The sequence below is a fragment of the Mugil cephalus genome, chromosome 15, assembly GCF_022458985.1.
Source record: "Mugil cephalus isolate CIBA_MC_2020 chromosome 15, CIBA_Mcephalus_1.1, whole genome shotgun sequence".
Classification (NCBI taxonomy): Eukaryota; Metazoa; Chordata; class Actinopteri; order Mugiliformes; family Mugilidae; genus Mugil; species Mugil cephalus.
Window position 1 is genome coordinate 13,507,617 of NC_061784.1, and position 27,474 is coordinate 13,535,090.

Consider the following 27,474-nt stretch of genomic DNA (forward strand, 5'->3'; position numbering starts at 1 on the left):
ACTTTGTGCTGTTTATCATGTGTTTTAGTTGTTCCTAAAGCGTTTTTGTGTGCGTGTCTGTGTCAGGCTGCTGCCATCGGGGACACAGGTAACATCCACATGAATGGAGTTTTCAAACGTTTCCCATCATAAAACAAAACAAGATGGTCAGATGTTATTCACGTCTCCTGTCAGTGGTTTTAATGTTGTGGCTGATCTACACACAGTCCAAAAATAAAGACTAACACAATACAAGACAGAGAATTTTTATTTATTTATTGCCATGGTAAATTAATTGATTAATTATAGTGTAATTGATTGACTGATTAATAAATTACATGACCATCAGTCACAGTTGCCTGTTTCCTAGATACAAATACACTTACAATTGCCTTGACGTTGTTACACTTCAGCTGCCCCTGACTGGCTGTCAGAAATCCCCACTTAAATGTGAGGAGGTGGCAGATGATTCCTCGAGCAGACCTGAAATCTGACAGGGAAAAAAAATAGCTGATCGGAATAAACAGAGTGTTGTCACTGATGATTTGTTCCCAGCCGTTGATTCTCAGGAGCTGCTGGCGAGAACTAGGAAAGACATTACGACATCAGCTTTGTCAGAATCTATGGTGGCATCCAGTCATTTGTGCATGTCTTTACAAAACAAGCAGTGAGACATATGTTGATGTGGTTTGATAACACCACAAACAGTAGCTGTATAGTAGGCCACACTTCTTTTGTATCACTATTTTATTAATAAAAACAATGCACCTGATCTAAAATTGCTGATTCAATTCTCAAGAGTTTGAAAGGACTTTTTTTATGTATGTTTTATGTAAGGACTCGGCCAGATTGTGTCATTTGTGGTGAGAACGTAGCCAATGACAGTATGAGGCCAGGCGAAATGAAACACCAGGAGATTATTTGTGAAGGTCACAATACCAGAAAAGGTTTTAAAAACGCAGGAAGTGATATACAGTGCACACAGGCACGGAGGCAGCACAATATTGGAGAGTAGGTAATCAAATCTGCCTGCCTGAAAATTGCATCTGGCCCAGAGTTGGTGGATAAAGTGAAAAATAAGGACTTTGGCCGACAGGACAAAATAAACAAGCCGAACAAAAGCATTAAACAAGTCATTTGATCACATAATATATTCAGAGAGAGCTCAGTAAACCTCTCTGAGAGTAGTAAAGAAAAAGCAAATATCATTAAGGCAAATACATATTTGGACAAAATGTAGATAAAGTGCACCTGAAATTCTGGGGTATTTTTAGATGTGTTGCACATGTGGTTTTAACTGGCTCTGATTCTCCCATTTGAATTTCTAGTCTTTATAAGAGACCAACCATTACATTTCTTCATATGCTGTAAACGTTTCTTCATTGTTTTTTGATATATACACAACTTATACATGGTTTGTCCAGTAATAAATTATGAGACTCAATGCTGTTTCTGTCAAACACCAGATAATTAACCTCACCTGTCTGTGCTTCCCTTGCTGTGTGATGCCTGGAAAGGCTTGAGAGTTTCTGAACGTCTTGGTTATTAAACAGTGCCACCATGTGGTGTCATTTATTTGCCTTCAGTTTATGATCCAGCTCCGAAAATGGTATTTGCTGCAACGTGCTTTGCGTGTGTCCAAAGCCAGAAGAAAAAAGGAAAGAGAAGATATAACACGTAGTAGGAGTTTGGTGATTGGACGCTAGAGGGCGTAGTAGGAACATAAAAGGATTTAGACCCGAGATTCAAAGGTTCAAAGGGTTTTATTGTCAGTTCTCTATATTTTCAGGACATACAAAAGTATCGAAAAAAGGCGTTAGTCTCTCATCTTAAAATAAACATATATATGAAATCAGTGTATGTATAACAGTGGTGCTAGGGCAGTATATGGTCTTCTTATTCTTATGGTTACGTACATTATATGTATACACTCACCTGTCAGTCATGGAGGCAGTGGACAGCAGATTGATGGAGACTGAGCTTTGTGAGGCTTTCAAGACACAAGACACAGCCTCATTTCTGCAGGGCTGATTTTAAAATAATGCATGGAAGTATTTTTAAAATGCTCCAATCATTGTGACCCACTCTACATTTTTATATACATATTCATATATATTTTAACATTCATGGAAGTTGATGGCAGCATCATGTAGGGTTGTGTCTCTGTGTGCACTCATTCGGTTCCTTCTCATCATCCTATTTTAGTTTTGTTGTTTCTTCCTGTCCTTGTTCCAGCAGCAGCAGCAGCAGCAGCAGCGCTAGGTGTTGTGTAACCGTGCTGGTTCTCTGAGAGACGGGAACGGCAGAGACATCAAAGCAGCTTGTTTTGTCACTGGGCTCAGAAAAGGGCTCAGAGCAGCAGTCAGGAATAGATCTCCTCCTCTATTGCTCTTTTCCGTCTGTCTGTTTGCTTCCTCGCTAACTCGGGGGATTTTATTTAGTCTCTGGCTGGTTTTGTTCTTTTCACCTCCACCAGCTCCCTGCACTCTTTGTTCATTCGTCGGCCTGTCTGTTACGCTTCGCTAAAAGCTCCTCATTATTGTTTTTTGGCACTTCGCATGAGCGTGTCAATAAGAACCAGGCCTTGAACCACTTGTTTGTGTGTGGATTTTGGGTGAACGGTGCATTTCTGTAGCCTATCATGCTCACGGTAGATAGATAAAAAAAAAAAAAAAAAGAACGATGGAGCTCTCTCATCACAGTGTTCACATCTTCCGCTTAGCGGCACGCACCAGCGGTGCACCGGATCCTGCGGGGCTTTGTCGCCATGGCAACCATACTTTTTACGCCCTTCTCGGTATACAGTTGCTCGTCAGCTTAAAGGTGCCCTCAGACGCTGCCCTACATGGAGATTGTCCCTGTTTCCCTTCGGTCCCCCCCCAGTTCTCTTCAGTCTGATCACACTCTGTGTGTTTTCTTTCGTCCTTGTTTACCCACCAGCTTTTCTGCAGCTTTCATGCTGCAGTTTTTTTTTTTTTCTCAGGAGGAGCACCTTCAAAGAGCATTGTTTCTGTGAGAGCTGCTCTCGTTTGACCTCATCTCAGGGCGTGGTCAGATTGACTTAGGGCAGCAAACGTACAGGCCAAAAAAAAAAATGCATCTTTTGAAGGCACATTTTGCAACGACAACACTTAAACCCTACACGCCCTTAAACCTGAGATGGCCCACAGAGTATGGGTGATACTCCAAGGGTCTCCTTCTATCTAACCCATACAGATTTTGCTATTTTGGAAGGGAGGGGGGGATAACACAGCTATATATTTGCCTGGGGCCTTCCCAGAACCTAGAGGAGAGCCACTGGGGACACATCTCAGGAAGCTTTGGCTTCTTGAGCCACTGCTCCCCTCTGGTTTCTGTAGTGAAAGGGGGAGAGAAGAAGTCCAGAAAAACAGAGATAAACAGAGAGAGGATTTACACCTTTATAGGTCGTGATAACTGCATTATTCTAATCAACTGAAAATGAATAAACATCTAACTTTTGATAGTTTTTGCCTCTCAGATTGGTGTAACTCTTAACCTGTTAAGATTGTAGTTATTTTATATGATAGAACATTGAGACTGTATACAAAGACATTTAACTCTGTGTACATCTAATGTTAGTTCTAGTATTTCTACACGAACAGCAGCAAATGGTAAAATGTGTCATCACCTGGCATCATAATTACTGTATTTGCTTGTAGATGTGAAGACAGAACAAACACAGCTTGGCAGTTTTCCCACTAGAGCCGTATAGATCATTAATGCACAGCACAACTTCCTCCTGTCAGCTGAGGAGAACCACCCCTACCCCCACCCATTAATTCAAGACACAGTTTATAATAAAAAAAGAAAGAAAAAATCAGCAATAGATGTACAGTTTCTCAGAGCAAAGAGCTGATACTCGAACTGCGTCACAAAACAGATAATTAGGACAAAGCTACTCAACGCATTCATTTTTGAATAATAGATTCATTTCTGGATTAAAATGATTTTCTATTCCTCTCTTCTTTGTTTCTCTTTTCGTATGTGCTTTATCCAGATGCACGAGTCTCTCTGCTTGCTTCAGCTTCTCCTTTCTTCTCCTCTCCTTCCTTCCCTCTTGTCCCACCCCTCTATTGTTTCTCGCTTTCTGCCTGCAGGCCTCAAGCACACGGGTCCCCTCCATACGAGCTTCTCAATGTGTCCCCCTGTTAAAAGAGAGTCTCTCCTTGCTGTTGTGCCCTTAGTGCTCGCTCTGGGGAAAAGAAAAAAAAACTGATTTGAATTGAATTTAATCAGTTTTGTTGTGAGCAATGTTCTCTGCAATTTCCCAGAGCTGAATGTGACTTCTGCCAATCGGCTTATCAATTAATTGACCAAACACCGCCACTCAGTAGGTGGTAACATACGGACATTAGTTTATTTATCAGATTAATGTTCTTTACAAAAGCCTGAAAAAATAGTGGGAAATGAGCGTCACAGTGTCCCAGAGCCAGGTGTGACCACCTGTGTGTGAATGCACCGATCAGCCACAACATTAAAACCACCGACAGGACAAGTAAATGACACTGACCATCCACGTTTGGACCAGGCATTCATGTTGATGTTACTTAGACATGGACCACTCACCTAGACCAGACCAGACACCCTCACCCCCCATAGCAATGACGCTCCTTGACGGCAGCAGTAGACGTCTCCAGCAGGATGCAGCCTGTTGTTGTTTAGGAGAAACTCAAAAAAAAAAAAAAAAAAAACACACACACGAGGTGTTGACCTTTCTCTAAATTCACTAGATCTCAAACTGACCAAGTATCTGTGGGATGATCCACAGAGGCCCCTCCCCTCAACCCATAGGACCCGAAGGCCCCCGTTTGCAACATCCTGTTTCCAGACACCACAGGACACCCTCAGAAGACCCATGTCCATTATCTGATGAGTCACAACTTTTGGAGGCACAAGGGAGACTTGCACAATATTAGGAAGGTGGTCATAATGTTATGCAAACAGTCACTGGTAGCGTCAGCTAACAGCGTTTTTACTATAATTATTATTAATGACATTCTTCGATTGCTTTTAATTCCATTTATCATGCCTTGGCAACTCCCAGAAATATGACACTGAAGTAAAGATGAAAAATAATGTTAAAAAAAATAAATTGACTAAATAAAAAGATAATCCTGGTACGGGCAGAAGTGGCCGATGCGTCCCATCAGCGCTGACTCACTGGAGAAATGGTAACAGCACCGGCATCACTATCACAGCCATCTTGTTAGGAAGTGGAGCCGCTCGCCCCTGAAATAATCACCAGCACTATCACTATCGGGGGATAACACGGAACAAAGCAATATGCACTCGGTTATGAAAGTAGAATATTATCATTTCCTGCCACACGAACGCACGCCGTGTACATGCGTGTGTCTGTCTTGACGTGACTTGTGTTCAAATGTAGGCAGACACACACGCGCACACACACACAGGGATGCCTTAAAGTTTAATGAAAGCGATCCATACTCCCCAGAGTCTGCGTCTGAGATTGAACTTGTTTTTGGTCTCCCTGTGGGCTCATTAAAAGTCTGTGGGGGGTAAAGTAGGGCAGCTCGCACACACACCCTCACACACACTCGAACACAGAATGGCCTCTTCGCTGTTTGTCTGGTACTTTGTTAATAAAGCTGTTATATCAGCTGTGACTTTCCATTGGGGTGTTGATCAGTGTCTAATAGGAATCGAAATGGATTCCTGGGTGTTAATTGCCATGAAAATGCAATAACGGCAGCTTTGTGTTTACGCCTTGACTCCGGGCGGCGCGAGGCCTCCACGCAGCCTGAACCATAATAGCTCCTAATACGTTTTTGGTGGGAGATTTGTCACACTGGATGAATGAACTGTTGTCGCGCTGTAAATCCCTTTCAGACTGTACCGTCGCATGACGCGAAATGCAATCTGAAATATTGACAGTTCTTCTGATTGCAGTGTGACGGTGTGGCCTGTGGGGTGTAATTAAAGTTATTTGAGTTAATCGCGCAGACTTTGTATCAGCTGTGGAATTAGCCGTGGACTACATCAAATAGAAAATAACGAACAGCGGCGCGTTTTGTTGCCCGTTTGTTATAATGGACGCATTGTTGCGGAGGTTTCTCCCTGGCCGAGTGAACTTGTACGATTAAAAAGCCAAGTAACGCGTGTGTCGTGCAAAAAATGGAGGTTTTAAAAGCTTAGGCTGAAGATTTTTGGATAAAACGCGGCACCTCTTGATGAAATAATGTGCGTTCTACAGACCCTTTTACCTCGTCTCTAAAGATCTGCTACCTGTCGCTGTCTTAACTCCTCGGCACGGTCTGCCAAAGAATGAGAGAGCCTCATAAAGACCATGTTTTTTCCTTATTATACATACGCAGACTAGCTTAGCTCTATGCTTATTCAACTCATTTATCTCTTTTTACTCTGTTGCTGCAGATCCTCTCTCCCATACAACCTTTTAAAGTCCCTGTGTAGGTCATCCGGTGTATACGCTCTTCCTGTAGTCTCATGTGTTGCTCATTAGCATTTCTAAGACACTACTCTTCAGGGAGCACTCGTTCTTTTAGGTGTCCCGCGCACGTGCTGCCGCGCACCAGCCAATGAGTGACTCAGCGAGGTCTCATTATAGACACCGATAGCCTCAATAGCTGCAGAAGCGGCACAGCGCTGCAGGTCAGGGATTCGATGCGTGCGCATACGCAAACGCAAACAAACATGCACAGACAAGACAGCCCTAGTGTTCCTTATCAGTCTCCCGGGGGCCAGCGAGTGCACCTTTTCACCTCGACACTAGAGGGCAAAGAAGACCGTGGGAGTGTTCTATGGTATGCAGTGCATGAGTACACGGTGCTGGAGTGCGACTGGAGAGCTGTCACTTCAGTTCTTCAGAGCTGCAGGGAAATTTCTGATGTGACATTGTTGAGTTGTCCTTGCGCGAATCATCCATCCATTCAACAGTACAAAGCCATTGTTGCTTCCGGGCGGCTTGACATCCGCGCACTGTCTGCGGGACAGAAAAGAGTAAAGCGTGCTCATGTGACCTGACAAAATAATAACGCTTGAACTCAAACGTCTGCTTCCAGGTGTTGTGTCTGCAAGACTTCTTCGGCGATGAGGACATTTTCGTGGCCTGTGGACCCGAGAAGTTCCGCTACCAGGACGACTTGATGCTGGATGAAAGTGGTGAGTGGCGCCTCTGGCATTTCCGCGCTGACGTTTGACGTTGTGGCACCCTTCCTTTCCTTCCTTTTCTTCCTTCCTTCCTTTCCTTCCTTGCTTTCTTTTTTTTCTCAATGTTTACGTGCATTTGTTTTATTTGCTTTATTTCCCACAGTTTGTGTTTTAGATCACATTACGATCATAGTGTTTTTCATTATTTTCATCATTTATTATTGATATTTTATTGTGTCTTCTCTGAAAAACGCCCCGTGTCCATGGTTCAGGTGGCAGACGACTGTTTGGCTGTGGTTAATGCTCTGCTGTCTCTCCGCTCCACTCTTCCCCTCTTGGATGAACTGGCCCGCTGCACTTTAGCCAACATCTAACCCATTTTAACTTTGCTGCCCGTCCTCCCCTCTGCCCGTCTCGCCGCCGCGGTCTGCTGAGGATATGTCCTGTCCTCCCGTCACCCATCTGCGTGTCTCTCTGTCTCTCCTCTCTCTTTGCACAGACTCCTGCCATTTAGCGCGCATTAGAATTCTTACCCTCTCATCTCTCCCCCTCTCTCCTACATGAATGAGCGTGCGCTGGCTTTTGTTCAAAGGTTTATTCAATTCATTTCTTTCCCTCCGTATCCCTTCATCCATTAAAAACATCCGTCCCACCTGGGTCACCCACGTCCGGCTCGTCCTCTTTTTTTGTTTCTTTCCCGTCCTCCCTCTCATTCCCGCTGCTCTCCTTTCATTTCCAGAATGTAATGTCCAGCTGATTCCATTAGCCAGCCAGCCATCCTTCTTCTCTCTTGAGAGAGATCACAAAAACAACCTCCTACATGCAACAAGACTCATAAGAGCCTGTTTCCACGATGTTTCCACCTTGGTTTTAATTACTGATGTTTATCTCCTTAAGCAGCGTGTCATAGTCCCCACCCTTAGGCAAGCAGCACATCGTTTCTGCATCACAAAGATTGAATCATTTGCCCTGTTTGCAAGAGGCGTGTGTTTGAACACAACAAACTGCTGCTTGTGTCTGTGTTTGCTTAAAGAACATCAGAGTTTTTTTTACCCACCGGATTCAGAGTCGGCAGTTCACGGAAGGATACATCATAACGTAGGAGTGGGATGAGTATCTTTTTATGGTCCCAGTTTCCCAAAATTCACTGGTTCAGTATCGACGTCCACACTTTGGTGGTTTAAAACCAAGAAGCTCTTACGTCAGGGGCTTAGGGCAGGATTATTCACGACGGCCACATTTAGAAAAACGCAACTATTGTCTAGTTCGTCTAATCCAAAGAAGAAGATGAACAACTCGAGCGTATGCAGATGGGAAAGTGAAGCGGCGCCGGCCCCCCGGAGGAGACAGACTGTCTCATTCCACCGCGGTCCTCTTCGGTGGCTCTGTAGTCTGCGAGAAAACTGGCAGACCGGTTCTCAGAAGGTTTGCAGTTGCACCAGACCAAAAGTAGTACCCATTTCACTGAGGATTTACCGCAGTCCTTGCTCAGATTAGGGCTCTTCCAGCTGCCTCTGTAGCTCCACGTAATCCCAGACTGACTCACTGATGTTGAGATCAGGGCTCCACAGTATGTGGGTTAAACCATCTGTGCAACACCACGTCCCTGTTTGTATGTTGGATTATTGTTAAAATCAGATTACACAATCCTTTAATGTGTCCCATAGGGGGGAAACAATTGAAATATTTTATATAGAAATTAAACATGTTCTATGACTTGGACTTACCTGATATCTTTTTGCTCCGTTGAGCCTGCTTTGTCAGCTCACCTCCAGTTATCTCCTTTTCTAACCTTTACACAAATGAATTCAACTTTAATCCCAACGAAATGCTACTTTTTAAGCGTCCAATTTATGTCTGACCTAGCTGCAACAACGTTTTTTTATCCTAGAATGGGAGGAACTCCAAAGCGCGTGAAGATTCCGTTTCCCCAACTCGAAGTGATTCAAATACACGCGTGCATAAATGTATTCTCTGCCCCCAGAAAGGCCGGGAGTATAATTTGACACCTCCTCGTGCCCTGGCAGACAGAGGGCCAGAGGCGGTGTACGACAGTCAGGAGCGCGGAGCGACAAACCAAACAGACAGAGAGACAGTCGGAGTCAGAGTTGCAGACAACTTCGCCTCCTCTTAGCATCACTATAATTATCGCCTGTGCCTCAGCTCTGGCACACTGTCATCATGTTAACACTCTGGATTGTGCATTAATCACCGGGCCACGATGACTGCCTCACAAGCAAAACACACACACACACACCCTTATACGCACACTCCTGCAGCTGAGGACATGCTGTACAATTCCCCCTCTTCCCCACCGGTCTAAGATGGCAATGAGCTATAATGGGGCTGGGTTAATGAGCAGGAGACGAGCAAAGTTTTGGGGGTGAAGGAGGCGGGCGGGGTGGTGCGAGCGCCGTCGCACGGCTCGTTTATCACCGACCGTGTGCCTGTAAAATATCAGACCTCCGTGAGTCACGGCTGTCACTCGTGAATCGCCACAATAATTGCGTTTGGAAAGCGAGCCCTCTTGAAGGTCAGGACTCGTTTTTGCAGGGGACCTGAAGGTAAAACCAATTACAGTTGCGCGGATACATCAGCAGTTTGGTGTTTTCTTGCATGACTAAAGGGCAAAATCAATCAAAACAACATTAAAACAACAGTCGGCTTGGATTTAAGTTTCATTCTTAACTGGCTGGGCAAGTTTTGAAGTTATTGTGTTAGGGCTCCATTAAGCCTCATGTTAAGCGTCATGTCTTTATGTCACACACATATATGTGGACTTGCAGAAGGTTTAAGCGGACAAAAGGTTAAGGAACGGTCTTTGTGCTTGCAGAGTGTCGTATGATGAAGTCTGTAAACTATGGGAAGATGTCTGGCTCACTGATTCGAGGCTCCCCCAAGACTGTCATCCAATCACTGCGCAGCAAGTCCCCTGCATCCGGTAAGACAGTAAAAAGTGCCTTTCTCCTCATCCTACTTTCCTCTCGGAATTCATCATGCTGTGTAAGACGTGTGAGTGTGGTCCCGCGCGTCCTCGCACCGACGTGTGGCTGCAGTTTCAAGCCGTTTGCGTCCTTCCTCTCGTGATTGCCGAGTGTTTTCTGTCTCTTTAAGTCGCGCCGCGGCGCAACATGAATGTACTCTGCAACGATATCTGAGTTCTGCAGACTGTCTGACGTTGCGCACATCCGTGTGCGTGCGGAATCTGAATTGAAATGAGAATGACTTCACGAGGGACAAGGGAAAAATGCAAACAGGGATGAGACATGTAAAAGAAAAAAAAGAAAAAGAGACAGAAGAGGGCGAGCCGGAGTGAAGATGAGAGAGGAAAAGAAAAGGGGAACGAGGATGGTGACTCAACTCTGCAGCTCCCCCATACAAGCCATTCTTCACCTGACAAACTAATGAAATGTAATAAAGAAAAAATGGTGGGAGCTTTCGCTGCAACCTGCGCCGTTGTTTATCTGCCAGCTAAACAAGATGCGCACAAAAGGAACGGGTGTGAGGCTCAAAGCTGGCGAGGACTAGAGCGATCAACTTAGAGCGTCAACAAATATCATCCTTGTCCTGATTTGCACAGCTTGGGCTTTAGCTGTGTGTGTAAAACGCCTAGTTATGCAACGGTGCACTTCACTTTCGGCTCTCGCTGTAATTATTTTTGTGGTCCGAGTGCACGGACACCTTTCACGCTGTTGATGATTCAATGGGTGATGCAACGCTCGGCAACGTGCCAGGAAGAAGTGGCTCCACCTGCATCCCTGCGCGCAAATTTTGGGCACACGCGTTTCATTTTTCATTTTGGGGCGAAAACCAGCGTTTAGCGTTGAGGGCAAAGTGAGTGAAGAGTAAGTAAGAGGGAAGAGAAACAGCTGGGGTGAGAAGAGAAAGTTCTGGATGCTAATAGCTTGAAAACTTCGGGGAAAAGGTTATGAGAGTGAGTCATAGGCTGATCTGATCTCGCTGGCTGGAATGAAGGTGTATACTAATGTGTGTGTGTGAGAGAGAGAAGACATGAGACAGAACAGACATAAAAAAAACACACACACACACAGACTCCTCTTGGTTGCCATGGAAACATAGCACAGTAGGAACATGTAGCTAAAGAGACAATAGCTCGCGACGGCCATATATGGCAGCGACTTCCTGTGAAACGGCCTGCAGTGGAGGGCTGACGCTCGGTCGGCGCTGGAACCCTGACTCAGAGCGCTCTGGCGTTTCCACTTCTGAGAAATGTTCCCGTTCTGCTGCTGCTGCTGCTGCTGCTGTCGCCGCTTCCACTACTTAATATCATCAAATGTTCCCGGGTCACCGTCGTCTGTTTTGTATCACGCTGTCCCCGCCACCTAAAACATCATTAGCTTGTAACACGAGAGATGAGAGGGCAGCAGGAAATGACAGATAACTGATCGGTCCCGCTGTTTGACCCTGACCGACCCCCTGCTGTTGTTTTCGACTCCGTTGCTTAATGGGTGGTCTTTTTTTTTTTGTCTTTCTCATATCAAAAGCACACCATGGTCTCTTCCTATTTTTTTTTTCCAGGATGACTCATAAATATTATTGTTGTGTACAGTAGTTATAGTACACCGATCAGCCACAACATTATGACCACTGACAGGAGAAGTAAATAACATTTGTCATGATGTGGTGACGGGAAACTTTTGGAGCTGGTATTTGTGCGGAAGTTACTTAGAGATATACCACCCACCTTGACCAGACCAGGCCCCCCCTCCCCATACCAATGACACCATACCCAGCAGAATGCAGCCTGACACAAACACACACGAAAGTCAAAACAATTCGACAGACGGGAACAGCGGCATTTTGTGATGACTCACAACTGTTTTGGAGGCACAAGGGAGACCTACACAATATTAGGAAGGTGGTCATAATGTTATGCCTGATCGCCACTAGTGTTAAGATAGCACCATCGCCATTATTTGATTCATGCCTCACATTTATACTTGTTATTTACTTACAGTTTATTCATTCATCAAGCAAAAATGCCAAACATAGTGACAATCTGCCTCATTGTTCTTTTTATATGGTTGCGTATTGAATAGGTTTAAGTTTTAAGGTTTCACCTTTGGATGTGGAGAATGCTAAAGTATACTTTAAAGTATGCTGCTGTTTGATGAATATTATGGACTAAACCTTCAATCAGTGACAATAGTTATGAGATTCATATATATAACAAAACCAGGAGAGATTCCTGTCAACGTTTCTTCCTGCTCCTTCAACTGGAACATGTCCGTGATTTGCGAACAAGTTTGCTGGATGTTTTTATCAGTGTTTACACCTGTGTTCCCGTCTTTGTCTAGTATCCGGGCCGACCTCCAAATGAATGAAAGCGAAGAGTTAATATTTTACATAACAGTGGTATTTACCTTAATTGTGGCATTAATCACCTGATGCATCTAATGTGGGCTATTTAGTGCATTTGACTGATTATTATTATTAAGTAATTATGTGATCACATTGCAGAGTTTATTCAATTGCACCCTCAGTCAGAACCTTTTTTTTAATTTTTTTATCTGAGATGTTCACAAAGAAATCAAAAGTGTAGACGCCACACAGGACAGACTCGTCTATTTCTGGATGTTTATTACTGGGATTTCATTATTTCTTGTCCGTCATGTCGGAGCACAATAATGAACTCCATTAGTTTTAAACCCCGCTGCAGTTCTTCTGGTGTTCTGAAAGCAGCCTTGAGGTCCCATATTAATTTTCCATTCAGCCAACGCAGACATAATATAATTATTTATCACGTCTGATAAGCTGGACCAAGGAGCCGCAGAGAGCAGATGCGATTTCTCTGAAATAGTGGAAGAGAGAGAGAGAGAGAGACTGAGTGAGAGCTTGTAACACAACATGTGTGCTGTCAACCACCACCTGGTGTCCTTCTCTGCGTCTGGCTGCTCTTTGTGTGTGTTTGCAGCCGAGACCTCGAAGAGCCGCGTGTGACAGACAGACAGAGACAGTCTCACACTCATGCAAACACAAAGCAGAAAGCAACCGGGAGGCGTTATACTGTGGAATTAAATGGGAAAAAAATGATGACAGCGTGGAAATTAGCCACCGCTTTTTCTTTTTTTTTCATGTGTTACCGAACTGAATCAAAGTAATTTAAAATTTACCACTTCATATTTAGGCCCAATCAGGCACTGTGAGGATGAAAAGCAAGTGGAGGAGGGAGGGAGGGAGGGAGGGGGGGTAGTGAAAATTGTCAAAAAGCCTTTGATTGGATGCAAATTGGAATACGCCGCTAATTGCAGGATGAGTCCTTAACATTTGAAATCATTCTCTAGGTAATGGCAAACTCTGAAATACACTTACGAAACAAGATTTTGGCACGTACACCGATCAGCCACAACATTAAAACCGCTGACAGGAGACGTTGATAACATTGATCGTCTTGTGACAATTCAGAGTTCTGCTGGGAAACGTTTATACCTGGCATATGTGTGAATGTGTATGTGTAAATAAACCACCCAGACCAGACCAGGCAGCCCCACCCCATAGCAGGGGCATCACTCCTTGATGACAGCGGGATACATTAACATGGACTTATAACACCAATGAGCAACAACATGGACTCCTTTAATTTCAGAGATAATCTACAAATATATAATGAAATACTTTCCATCTGTATTCAGCATTTGGTTTTTGAAGTCCTGTAATTGCCTGTTTCACTCTTTGGTAAAAATGATCTGCATCTAATTTTATCAGTTACTTTTGTGTCCAGATCATCAGATTATACACCGATCGAAAGCTTTTAAGGATTTGAACACCTCGACAAATCCTCCAACTAAAAAATTCCAGCTCCTTTAATGCGGTTTATTTTTACAAACGTGGCGTTATAGTAAGGTCATTTTCAGCTCTAAATCTCACTATGCGTGTGCAACACTGTAAAAAGTCGAGATTGTTTAAACATTTAACCGAAAACAATCACATCAAAAACAACTAACTAACCCATCACAGTCATTAACTTTGCTTGTTGAGGGTACTTCTATGACTTCGGTGACGAGTGCAGCAGTAATACACTGTGGCCATGGGCCGTGACGTATCTCGCGTTTTTTTTTTTTTTTTTTACACAGTAGAGTGAGATGTAAATAAAGGAAAGAGTTTCTTTTCAATATGGCAGACACAAAAGCAGTCAGCTGATGGAACAAGGCGAACTGCAAAGCATTTTATGAGGTGTGTTTTATGTGCTGTTTTGCGTTGTCGTACTAGACAATCCCGTTGTCTCTCTCTTCATGTTTTGTTTTCGAGAACACAAGCCTTCCGAGAAAAATGCTCAATCCATTCAGGGCTGCAGTTATAACTTCTTTGTCTATTTCCCAGCACATGTAAAAAAAAAAAAATTAAAAAAAAATTAAGCTCGGAGACTTGTGCATTGTGTGCTCGTTAGATGGATGGATCATGCTGCAGGCCTCTGTCTATAATTACACTGAACTCTAATAATTTTACTATTTTAATATTAACAAGGAGCATCAGAGTGATTAAATTCGCAAATTAAATTAAATTATATCTGAATCCTTTTCTGAGTGGCACTTAATGAGTTTCAGTCATTGTCTAATTCTAAGGAAACGTTACAAGGAAAGTCTCATATCATATTGCCATGGGTATAATTTGGCGTTACTCCCTCGGTTGGGTGTCTGTGTGAGGGGGCAGGTCGTTGCGTCTCACGTTGTCATCGCTCAGAGTTTCACTCTGAGATGATGTCACAGCCCCGGCTGAGTGCATATGCACACGCGGCCCCAAAAATAATGTGAGAAAACAATTTGCACTCGTACATGCCTCTCCTTGCCGCCCCACCATCTGTCTCCCCGCTCTCCTCTGATGCCTCGCATCAGCTAAAATTAACAGTGATGTGCGGATGGTGTCAGCGAGCATCACTCTCCCACTTCACCTTTCTGTCATGAGCCGCGACGCATGACTGCGGAGACGCTGTTGGGGGAAGTGTGGACGGATAAATCCCAGCGTTTTCTCCCCTTGGGATCCGCTGCTGGCTTTGGCACTTTCCGAACTGTGAACTTATGATGTCTGCAGCCTTCACAACTTTTCTCGCTCCGTGACGCATTTTCTTGAATTGTGCATTTTTCAAAATGAATGAGCAGAGGCAGTGCAAGGGAGCGCACGCACCAGGCTGACTTAAAAGAACGGCCGTCGATGAAGGGCCGGCTGTGGCTTCACCTCGTTTTGCCTCTGCGTGGCCCAAAATAGTGCAGTTAAACGCATCGCAACTGCTGCAGTTTGGTACGTTGAATAACTCCTTATATGGAAGTAGTAGGAGCAGCTACAAAGAACAACAAACCTTTGTGTAGAGCTGTCCTCTCCTTGATCATGCTGAAATGCTTCACATGGTCGTGTCGTTGTAAAAAAATACTTGTGTTTTGCGATTAACACGAAAAATGTCTGCCCACCTGAACTTGCTAGCTTTTTTTGTTTCTCTGCCCATGCACTGGTTTTCCAACAATAACGTGTGCGTGGCTGAAAGGTTGTCATGAGGCCTCTGACTAGTACCAACGTCGCCGGGCACACCTCAGAAAGCGGGACCACAGTGAATCACCAACAACCCGACGCTGGCAAATGAACTATTGTGCTGAATTCTACAAAATACAGCTTCACAGCCCACGTACTGCAACTGGAATGCTGTTTGTCACTAGACATGTGAAACCATCCGGTACTATATATAGTGTGATGATGTTTGGGTCTTAAATTGTGGTGTAATAATATGCGCATGATTCACACTCACCTGCCAAAATATTACATTACCTTTGAGGCTAACATGCTTTTTTTTTTTCAAAGATGGAGAAGAAACACACACATTGCACATTGTTTTCCGCATTCCCAAGACGTTTCTACATTTCTGTCAGTCTCACTCCTGGGTGTATTTATTTGCCCATACAGCTCGCAATAGCTGTAAGCTCCTATTTTTGGCCAAATAATTTATTGAACGCATTGCTTGCCAACTGTGTCGTGCTGACTTCTCGTGAAAAGATGCACTGCTGCCACAGGGTCTAGTTAAGGCAGTGTTTGTCCTTTGCTTTGTTTTTGCGCATTTACGACTGACCTCATCGAGTCAAAGTTACTTTGTCTAGTGCTCTGACATTCCCACCAGCCTCAGCTGTGCCTCGCATTAAAGCTTCAGCGCTAACGCGGCAGCAGATTCTTGTTATTTTTTCTTCGGTAGGTGAAGCAACTTGGATTGACTCATCGATGTCAATTCAGCTCGTGTGAAGGCTCAATTAAAATAAAGATCTTACAACTTGTGCCAATCCACGGGCTAATTTTAGCTGCGCATTACCTCTGTTTGTCACCCACTCACCGAGGTCAGGTCTGCTTCATCTTTAATATTTTATAACAGTATCAGAATATTACTACACAGATAGAGACGTGAACACGTGAGGTGCTTTCCATGTTCGTCACTTAATTAATTGGGGAGTTTTTTTGTGTTATTCTGGTCCTCCACCATCACACTCACAGAGCAGGTGTGAAAGAAGCTCAAACCCACCCCTTTCGTAGCTGCTTTACATTTGGCGTCGTGTCAACCCTCGATGGGAGATGAAGAGAGAAACCTTTGTTATGGATCAGGATCAGTTTGTGCTCAGGAAACGTTTGTCGCATGGGCAGGGGGGGCACTACCCACCATCCCTTCTGGTATCTCATTTTACCGACTGCCGTCTTTTCATTATGCTGGTCCCAATGTTTCATTCTTTATTCTTTTTTTTTATTATTCTGTCTCCATTAAACCCCAAAGTTGGTTTAAAGATGTCTTAACATGAGCATGTGATTTAGCTTCAGAAAACAGCCTGCAATGGGGAACACGCTGCAGCTATAGCTGTGATTTGGGTGGAATTTCAGTTTCAGAAATAACAGCATTAGCTTTTTTTCTTGAGGAAGTTTAGACAAGAACGAAGAGCCTTTAGAATATTCATGTAGGACAGTCTGACCACCGATCATTCCAGTCTCCTTGAAAGACCCGTGTGCTGTGGTACATTGCTTGTGTTTTTAGTTTCGCCTCCAGCCCGATTCTGAATTTATTTTGGCCAAGAGCTAAAGAGACCACTGTCAAAAACCATATATTCTTTTGTAGCATACTTCAGCCTCTCTCTCTCTCTCTCTCTCTCTCTCTCTCTCTCTCTCTCTCTCTCTCTCTCTCTCTCTCTCTCTCTGTTGCTCGCTCTCTCGCTCTCTCTCCTCCCGGTGCGCGTCAGAGTGTGCGCAATCAGCCTCTCCGTGTAGTACAGCCCTGCTCCTTCTCTCTCATTCACCAGTTTACTATCACACTCGGACGGAGCGCGTACACAAGGTGCTGTTCTTCTTCTGTCCTTCTCCTTCTCTCTGCCCCGCTTTGGATTATCACTGTGTTTTTCATCATGCTGGAAGTGGAAGGTGAGAAGCCCGAATTTGATCATTTCGCCCGGCTTCTATTTCTCCTCTTACGCTTAAACTTTATTTATTCCTGTTTATTCATGTGTGTATAAGTGCGTCTTTACGCGGATCGTTATCGATTCACCAACAACCACCGACGCGGCTTTGAACCCCGCTGACTTTGCCATGTTGGCGTTTTAGTAGTAGGAAGTCAATGAGATATGTCTTTAAATGTTAATGATTTTCGTTGTGTAACTGGGAGGAGTGTCTGTCTGCGTGCGTAACGCTGATGCTGAATTTCATCAATGAAGATGCCCAGGAACGGCTCAAAAATAGCACTTTCTTTCATTTGATTTCCCATGGATCCTTTACAATATATATAGAAATAAAATAATAATAAACTCTCGTGTGTGGTAATGGCTGCCAGTGCTATTTTAGTCTAATGCGTGCTTTATCTCCTTTGTATTAAATAATTCATAAAGTTCTCTGATCTCAGCAGGGAATATAAATACATAGAGGTTTTCCTTTATTTGTCGCACCAAGAACGATGGACAAGATGTCCACTGCGAATAAAACATTAAAATGACAGACAATGATGAATCTGTTTGAAGGAGAAAAAAAAAACGAATCACTGTTAAATCTTTGTTTAGATTTAACACGCAGCCACATCTCGGATTCACCCAGGCAGAAACAACAAGTCAGTGTTTCCTGTGTAACGCGAAAGAGGAGGTTGTGTTTGGCAGGAGGTTAATGATGCCGTTGAATCAGTTCTTGCCTGACAGCACACGGGATTCGGGTGCAGCCTTGATTAATCTAATGTGCTTGTTTAATGAGATGATGCCGTTGGGTTTTTGAGCCGCGCTGCAGCTGGAGAACTAGATTGAGATGTGGTGGAGGATGAGGACATTCTGGTGTTGTGTGCTGACTCCCAGCCATCCCACTTAGAGCCCTGAACACACTGTAATTACTTGATTTGGTGGAATTAGATTTGTGGGAATAAATAGCAATCAGATAAGTATTTTTGGCTAGAAAAACAAAAAAACAGAGAGTAGTGTGGATTTCAGTTTTTCTCTCTTCCTCACACCCCCTCTTGTCCTCCTCTGCCTCCTCTGCCTCCTTCGTGTGAATGGATGTATGCTGAGGGCGGAAGTGTGGGCTGCTGCTAGGCACTAATATAACTGCTCCAGAAAACATGCCTGCACATTCAAAGCATCATCTGTTTCGACACTTTGCAGTCTCTCATCTCACCCTGCTCCATTTTTTTTTTCTCTCCCCCCCTCCCTCCCCACAGTGAACGGGACGCCGGCCAGTCAGCTGTCCACTCCTCATTCGGGAAAATCTCCCAGCCCCTCCCCGACCAGCCCGGGCAGCCTCAGCCGACGCCGGGTAAGACGGGAGCGAGCGAGCGCACAAACATAAACACACGCACACACACACACACAAATCATCACCCTCGTAGCATTTAGCGACACTACATCGCTCAGCCTGTAACGCCTTCCTTCTATGTTCTCAGGAAAAGGACAAAGCCGTGACTGAGAATAGGCCGACTACATCTTAGAGTCACTAGAATACGGAGAAACCACAACATCCCGACATCTTTAGTGTCTCAGAAGCGGGTGGGGTCTCGAACCTGTAACCTCAACCGGTGTTGCTTTGGGTTTCCAATACTGGCAGTCTCGTTTTAGGATCCGTGTTGATAGTCTTCAAAAGCAGTTCTTCCTTTCATGCTGACCCCGTAGCTCTTTGTTTCTCAACTCTACTCACCCTTTGGTAGCTCGGCCACGGACGACGCTACCGCTGACTCATAAAGATCCGTCTGTGGCAATTTGTGCAATATCTGATCTGAGCGACGAGTCTGACTGATTGGCTTCACGTCCAAGATGGTTGCATTTTTCAAGAACTGGTTTTATCCTGTTCTGGCCACTGATCAGTGCACTGCATTGCATTTCGGGATCTTTATGCAATCAGTTTTTAACCAAGCCACATCATTTTGTGCGCGCTGTGCAAATGATTGGGAAACACATTTGATGTGAGTGCATTTGATTGTTTCAGTGGTTTTTCTTTTTGTCAAGTGTTGTCACTGACCTGGACTTGAGAAGACAAACTGTTAAAAAAGAATGTTTATTGTAGCTAACAGAGTATTTCACTACTCCCAGCTCAATGTTGTCATAGAAGTACCGCGTGGAGCAGGAGCATGCAATTCAAAGGGAGAACGTTGAGTTCCACATCCTGAGTTCACGTGCAGGGTTTTGCGTGTTTGCGTGCACGTGTCGGAGAAGCACTTGTTAATCCTTGACAGCCATGGCGGTGAGCTTTTAATATCATCTTCAGCCCTAATCAGACTCCACTTTCTCACAGAAGCTCTTTAATTTGCAGCAACTCTTAAGCCCGCTGCTGATAAGTCTCCCTCGCAAACAAACCCTTCTGAGCTCAGCTCACCTCACCCATACGTCCACACGCAGACACACCGGCATGTATCTCAACCCGTCGTGCATTAATGGACTTCCACTTCCACATAAGTGTTTCTCAAGCGTTGGCTGCCTCAAACTTGTTGCACGTGCGCATCACTTTTCTTAACTGCAGCAATTATTTACTTCGTAGCCATTTATTTGGGGCTTCTTTAGGGATAAGTAATCTGGTTTTATAGTCACGCGCAGTTTATGCTTCTGCGCCAGTTTGATTTCATGGCGGTGCAAAAGCTGCGATTGGTCCACTTGGCAGTAGCAGATTTCCACTTTAGCATTACTGACTGCTTCTAAATCTGTGCAATTTTCAACTTAATTTCTTTGGATTAATTAAGATGGACCACGCTAAGGAAAGACTGACTGAGGAGGGCCGAAGATACAAACATTTGTATGACTTCTGGTGAAAGTGAAGCAGGAAGTAGAAGCAAAACACAGTTGTTAGGATGGAGCTTTTACAGAGCGAACCAGGCCGGCAAGTATAAATGGCTCACACCGGCATTGGCTACGTACGTAGGCTACGGCTGTCCAGTCCCGCAGAGGTACAAGCCGCGCTTCAGTATTTAATGTAGAACAAATGGAATGGTTTGGGACTGAAGTTAGTCTTGTGCTATATTTGAAGAGCTAATGGATGGTGGAGCCCCTTAGGCTCCTGAATCTGTCAGTTATGAGGTTATACTGATGTGATGTGAAGGTCAATAGGGCAGAGGATCAGGTTTGGGTTGCAAATAGGGTTTCCACATTTATTTGTGCGCTGGAACTGGGTCACCATTGATCACAAGAGAGGAAACGGGCTTTTCACACGCATACATTTATAAACTGTCTCCCTTTCTCTGTGCATGATTACAGTGCTCGGTTTCTGCTACTTCATTCATTCAGATAAAGGTACAGGACCTAATCAGATATAATTAGAAAACTGGAGAAAAAGAAAAACTAAAGATGACCCATTTTCCACCACATATTCAAACTCCGCGTCTTGTTGCTTCCGTCCACTTTTCTCGCCCGCAATTCAGACTTTAATGGCGCAGCAGCGAAATTACAGTTTTACACAACCCAGTGTTTGTTTCTCAGAGAGATATTATTTCAGGCTTCGGACTCACTGACACTATATACCAACCCTGCAAAGGCTCGACTGGAAGAGGATGGAAGGAGGCCTCATTATCTCTCCCCTCCACTCCACAGCTTTGCACACTTCAGCCACATTACAATATAATTCTCTCCTCCACGCCTTGCTTTCCCCGTCCACCCTCCCCTTTCCTGACAGTTTCTAATTTCTCTTTCACTCCATTTCCCGGCTATTCTCACTTTCTCTTTCGCCCATCCCCTCCCCCCAGCTCCGTATTAACATCACAGGGAGAAATTATATTCCATGACTACCCCTTGTAGATGAATTCTATAAGCTCCTCTGAGAAGTATGCGCCAAGTCCTGGACACTATTTTTATGTTTTGCATCCTCCTTTGTCACCTCTGTGTACACATCCATGAATAATCATAGATGTAGCGCACACACACAGACGCACGCAGACACAAATCCTCATGAGGCAAGCGAGTACCTTCCTCACCCCTAAAAAGCGTAACTCGATATAACCCAACTGTGACTCAGAGATAATCCTGTTTCTCGAATCTGAGGGGAATATTAGATCTGAGACTGGAAATGGCGAAGGCACTTTTGAAATTTTAGCTAATAAATCACAGAACGCTGCTAGAGAAACCGGGGTTACGCTGCGAAATAAGGATTCGACGAAATAAAATCTGCTTCCTGAACAGGCACAGAGTGTCTGCGACCTGACACGGGCGTCGCATTTAAACAGCTCACCTCTCCGGACCCTGCATTTAAACACTTAGAGGCAATTTGCTGCCTGAAGTGGGTTACATGCACATCTCTGACCATCATAACCTATTTCCCAGAGCAAACTGCACAGACACGGCCTCCCCCCCGCCCCCATTCCCTTTCCCTTTCACGCATACACAGCTAAAAGCGTGAACAGATAGACAGATAAATAAATAAATACATTGCACATAGAATAACATGCACATGCACGCTCCATAGAAAAACATGAATTTGCAATTCGTGCAGAGGCGGCGGGCGACAGCTCCAAGCAAACGTACACATGTTGTGCGTTTCGTGATGCACGCTCTGACCCACTTCTATGAAATTACCTACAGAAGCATGAAGAAGTGGTCCACATTCGCAAAGTCATCCATCCCCCTCTTTCCCTTTGTGCCTTGTGTGTTAGTCCTTTAAGGACACACTAAAGGGCGGCGGAGACCTCCACAGTCATTTGTTTAAGATTAAACCCGCATATATATGGTTTTCTGCCAATATCTGAAAATTTGAAGCGCGGACAGATGTTTTCACCGAGCTGGCGGCGCCGCAGCGCTTCCATGTCGGTTCCCTCCATTAGATGTGAGAAACACGAGCAGGGAAATAAAAACCTGGAAAGAAAACACGGCGAGAAACACGGCGGCCGACGGGCGTAAGGCGAGACAGGCGGGAGGCTCATTGTGCAGCAGATGTGGTGCGGTTTGTGTGTGAGAGACAGTGGTGACTGTTACGTCGCCTACGTCCTCCTCTCACCGTTTAGTCATTCGCGTCCACAGTCCGTTGAATTGCATGCTCCATCTCTCGTTCGTATTTTGTGTTTTTGGATGATTCATTACTAATTTATTTATGTCTGTGTGTGTGTGTGAACGAGAGAAAGAGAACGAGAGGAAGCTGACTGAAAGTGAAAAGAAAGTGTGCATTATTAATGCATTGTCTCATTCATCCATGTGAGTGTGTTGTTACTCAAAGACTGTATTTGTTTTTGTTGGCTGTAATATATTTCTTTTTTTCTTTTTTTTTTTCCCATGTTGTGTTGATGTCATTAGATGCCTCGTCCAATTTTATTTCTGCCTGAAAAGGCCGGCGCCACCACATGAGGAAACATTTTTAAAGCTTCAGCATTGTTTAATCCTTGATTCAGATTGGCTCAGATTCTTCAACACATCCAGAAATCACCTTTGCAGCAGATTCTGTTTTCACTTTAAAAGCCATGTAAATATATATTTCTATTCATATATATTTATATATATGTGAGAAACGGTGGTTTGTCATGTCGGGCTGCCTGATCTTCCTGGCTCATTTGTTTGTTTTCTTTCGCTGAATGTTGCTTCCGTTTGTTGATGTCACCATTAAATTCATTGTCATTTCATTTTCATTTTGTGTTCGTTCATTTCTTCCTCCCCGTTTCAGCCCCTCATTGTTGATTAACAGCATGCTCCTCGCGTCATCACGACCGGGGTGATGATCGTCTTCCATTTATCAGCAGTTCTCCTTTGTTAAACTTGCTCTTGTGTTCAACTGAGCAGAACGCAAACACAGTCCCAGAGGTGCATTTATCTCCTCTGCCCCATTGCTTCTGGGTTTTTTTTTGTTTGGTTATTTTTTCCTCAGGGTGGGGGCAGCCCAATCCTCCATCCCACTTTTTAATTCTCCTTAAAGCGTTTAATCACATTCCTAATATTCCCTGGGACTGCAGAGCATAAGGAGTTTGATTGGAAACGTTAAGTGTGTCCAACAGTGTTGATCTCTCCAGATGAGAGTCAAGTAGATTATTATGTTTTCCGTCCGTCCAGACGTCAAAAAAAGAAAAAAAAAAGAGTCGAGAAATAACGTCTTCCTCTGCCTCCTCGTGCTCTCATAAGAGGCGGAGAAGGACAAAACAAACTACCCTGTTTCCATCAAACCTTATTAGATTTTTTTCCACCCAAGCAAACACTAATAAATCCTGCTTTTGCTGGATATTGCATGGCAGCTAGAATAAAAATAAATAAATAAATGAAATAAAACTGCAGCCAGAGGAAAGGTTTGGCTCTACCAGCCCGAGAGACAGACACAAAGAAGGCTTTAGGATGTGTGCTGTAATCACATTCAAACAGGGGCACTGAGGACAAGGCTGGCATTACACTTAAGGCGGGTTATGTAAACGTGTGCTGCATTTTTAACGGCCCGGGTTTACGGCTTGACAGACGACAGGATAAATCACTACACCTGCTGCTACACATCAGTCTCTGTGACATCCTGTTTGATCCCTGTTTATGCGCTGATCAGCGTGCGGTTGCCGAGCGTTGCCCTTGCAGCCGGTTTTGAAGAGCACCGGCTCCAGCCGTGATGCAAAAGGTTTGTTGGTGTTTTTTTTTTTTTTTTTTTACGCGGTGTGAGTCATAGCTACAGCAGGAGTGTGTAGTGCTGGGAACAGTGCGTTGTTGTATTGAGGCAAAGCTGGAGGGTCTAACAATAACAAGGCGGCGCCTGACGGGTCTCACGATCAATATCAGCCGCACCACACATCCGTCCTCTCGTCCTCTGTCTCTCGCTCCGTCCGCCTGTCTCGTAGTGTTTTTTCGCACCGGAGAGAGACGCGCAGTTTTCATAGAAGGTTGAATCCAGCCCGCAGACAGGAAATGGCCATATATAGGCTCCCGTCTCCACTCTGCAAGTCTCATAAGCTGCTGTTCTCCTCTCTCTGTGAGCAGTTTCCATAGCAACAGTATTTTGTTTCCCTCCGTGGCAGGAAGAGAGAGAGAGAGAGAGAGTGAGAGAGAGATGGGAGTTCAGCATGAGAAAATGAGTGGAAGACAGGGCTGGATGTGCGATAAGGACACGAGGGAAGTAAATATACGGTGAGAAAATAAACAGATCAGAATGAGGACAGTTATGAGATTAAGCACAGTAGGTTCAGTCTGGGCCTGTGTTTCCCCGGTACGAGCGCCCAGTCCAAAACAGCATTACATAAGCCCAACTGACTCAAAGCCACATTCACCTGAGGTGGTTTTCAGGTCAGAGCAGCAGAGACGAGAAAGAGAGTTGACAGCTACTCAGGGCAGAGATTGAGTTTTCACATCCGAGGCGTTACGACAAACAACCAGGCCCTAAATCGCTCCTCTTTCCTCTGTGATGAAAACAAGACGAAAATGCAGCTCGTTTTTGTCAAAATCAGAATCGGTGGCTGAGCTTCCACAGTTTGACACCAAATTTTGACTTTTCGCTTCTTGCTGGCATGTGTCCATTAACACTTTGGATATTTTCACCTCTAAAGAGACAGGAACGACGTGTGAATTGTGTGAATTCCCCGGCGAGCATCAGAAATATGTCTTAAAAGGGAGAGGAAAGAAAAACTTCTTATCTGCTAGCCAGCTTTAGATTGAGGTGGCCACTGATCATCTACTTTGGTTCAACATCCTGAGCTATTGCATGTAATGATCTAAAGATTCATACATGACACACAGAACCACTTTTTTCTTTTCTTTAAGGAAATCTGATCCAGCATCACACATGAATTCCCCCTAAAAGATACAAAACAAAACTTGAGAAAGGTTCAACAACAGAGATGAAACGAGATAAAAAAAAATCTTCCAAATTCGGCGCAGGAATGTGAAGCCGGCAGCAGGGATCAGAGAGGAGGAAAAATGACAGGCACGGAGAACAGGCACAAACACCAGAGGGTTAGATTCTCATTTACAGTCCCGACTAGATCCTCGCTCCCCATCCTCGTTGCTTCCATGACAACCAGACGGGAGGTTACGAGGTGGAGGGCGTAATGAGTTTTTGTCTTCAGATAGATGCAGATGCCTCATCTCAGCCACTCTCTTCCCGCTTTAATGACCTCCTGCTTGCTAACCAGATGAAAGGCAGTATTCATACGGCTTTATTAGTGTCACCATAACCTGCGTGTTCATGTTTTATTAAAGGGAGTTGGGGGGGAACGAAAGGAGGTGTTCGCGACGAGACGGGGGTTACTACGAGTTTGGGTGAATGGGGAAGAGCTTGTTTGGATGCAATCAGCTGTTCAGTGGTGGGCAAATCCAGGTGGGCCGGAAGGATGAGTAAATACTTTATATTCAGATCTGGGCTTAAGTCAGTCTGGCTCTTTTCATGAGCACAGGCAGATGAGCAAACACGAAGGCGGATTTAGGGATGTTCTGCAGGCGAGATGCATGGCACGGCGTCCTTTTGTCAGATTTTCGATACCCATATATTACTTTGCGGAAGTGAATTACATTTTAACCTGGGTGAATACTGGAAATGGAAGTTAACCGTCTGCACGTCTCCTCCGCAGGGGTCCCAGGGTTCTTCCACCTCTCTGTCTTCCGCTAAAGTCTCCAGCCCCGTGGAGGACGGGGACGAACTCGTCACCGAAGGTGAGGAAAATTTTTACGTCGCCCAAATGCCCCCATCTGCCAGCGCCGGCCTTGTACTTGCAAATGCCACGCGTGTCGTGAATCATGTTCGTGACCTTTGATGCGTCTCCCGCTCCCGACTCCCGCGCTCATCTGATTTGTACATCCTGTTCCCCGACACCTCGCCGTCTCACACCTTTCCCCTCCTCCCGTGTCTTTCCTCGCCTCCCCGTTGCCTCGAACAACGGCGCGGCGCCAGAATTCGGTCAAAGGCCGGAAGATTATGAAACACGGTCAAAGTAAACAGCCACCGGTCTCGTTTCCAGCGGAGTCAGGTCGCCCTAATATCATCTGACATTTTCATCTTTGATTTTATTTACTGGAAGGGAGACCTTTTCAAATGTTATTAATTAATTCACGGCTTAATATTTAACCCAAAAATTGGCTGCATGCATTTGCATTTTGATTCGCTGGTTCCGCGTTTACTTTCCAATTTGCCAGCGTGATTACCATATGCAAAGGGCTCTGCGGAGCCTCGGTGTGACAAAATGTCAAGCACATCATGAAGCCAGAGCCCCAACAGGCTCCAAAATCTAAAGCTGAAATGATCTGTGTCGGATATCAGATCTAGATTTATTTATTTTTAGATTTTATTTTATTTATTATCAGCCTGCTGCATTAGATCTCAGCTAAGTAGCAGCTAATATAGTTACCTATGCAAAGATCCCTCCCTCCCTCATATGTGCAGTGACTCAGCCTGGAAACGAAGTGCACACAACCCTGAACTGATCTGAACCGGCTCCCTTGGCTGCTCTAAACCTCATCCTTCTTCCCTGCAGCTGAGGTTCTAGTCGATGAGGTTCCAGCTGTGCCGTCCTACATATCCGACCGCTACAGGGTGGGGCGGATGCTGGGCGACGGGAACTTCGCAGTCGTGCGAGAGTGCGTGGAGCACTCCACGGGGCGGGAGTACGCCCTCAAGATCATCAACAAGGGCAAATGCAGAGGCAAGGTAAGAACGAAAAATAACGACCCAAGTGCATCTCCTCCAATGAAAGTGGAGAGAACGAGAGGAAAACCCATAACTTGAATAAATAACTAAACTGATGTATAAAAGTTGGTACTTTTAAGAGCACTAGGTCACTACACAAAATGTAAAAATAAAATAAGGAAAATTAAGAAAAACAGCCTTCTTTTAGGGGAGACATTACAGATAAAGCCTTATTTTTTTTCTTCTTCCATAACGTGTGTCTAGATAGAAATGTTCCTTTCGTGTCTCTTGGACACTTATGCAAATATTAATGCCTCATTCGCATTTCACAACACAAAATATATCTTAGAATAATAT

At 44.6% G+C, this 27,474-nt stretch overlaps 1 protein-coding gene across 3 annotated transcripts in view; it reads left to right on the top strand.

Annotated features, from left to right (window-relative positions):
- The window catches only part of LOC125021069 (serine/threonine-protein kinase DCLK1-like), a 44,968-nt gene that overhangs the window by 9,834 nt on the left and 7,660 nt on the right, over positions 1–27,474 (top strand). For 2 of the 3 annotated variants that reach the window (XM_047606889.1, XM_047606891.1), the window contains exons 4-8: positions 7,041–7,140; positions 9,962–10,069; positions 18,794–18,888; positions 26,066–26,147; positions 26,966–27,138. In XM_047606889.1, the coding sequence (XP_047462845.1) occupies positions 7,041–7,140; positions 9,962–10,069; positions 18,794–18,888; positions 26,066–26,147; positions 26,966–27,138 (558 nt within the window). The remainder of the gene's footprint in view (positions 1–7,040; positions 7,141–9,961; positions 10,070–18,793; positions 18,889–26,065; positions 26,148–26,965; positions 27,139–27,474) is intronic. The other variant, XM_047606890.1, reaches the window with a different exon arrangement.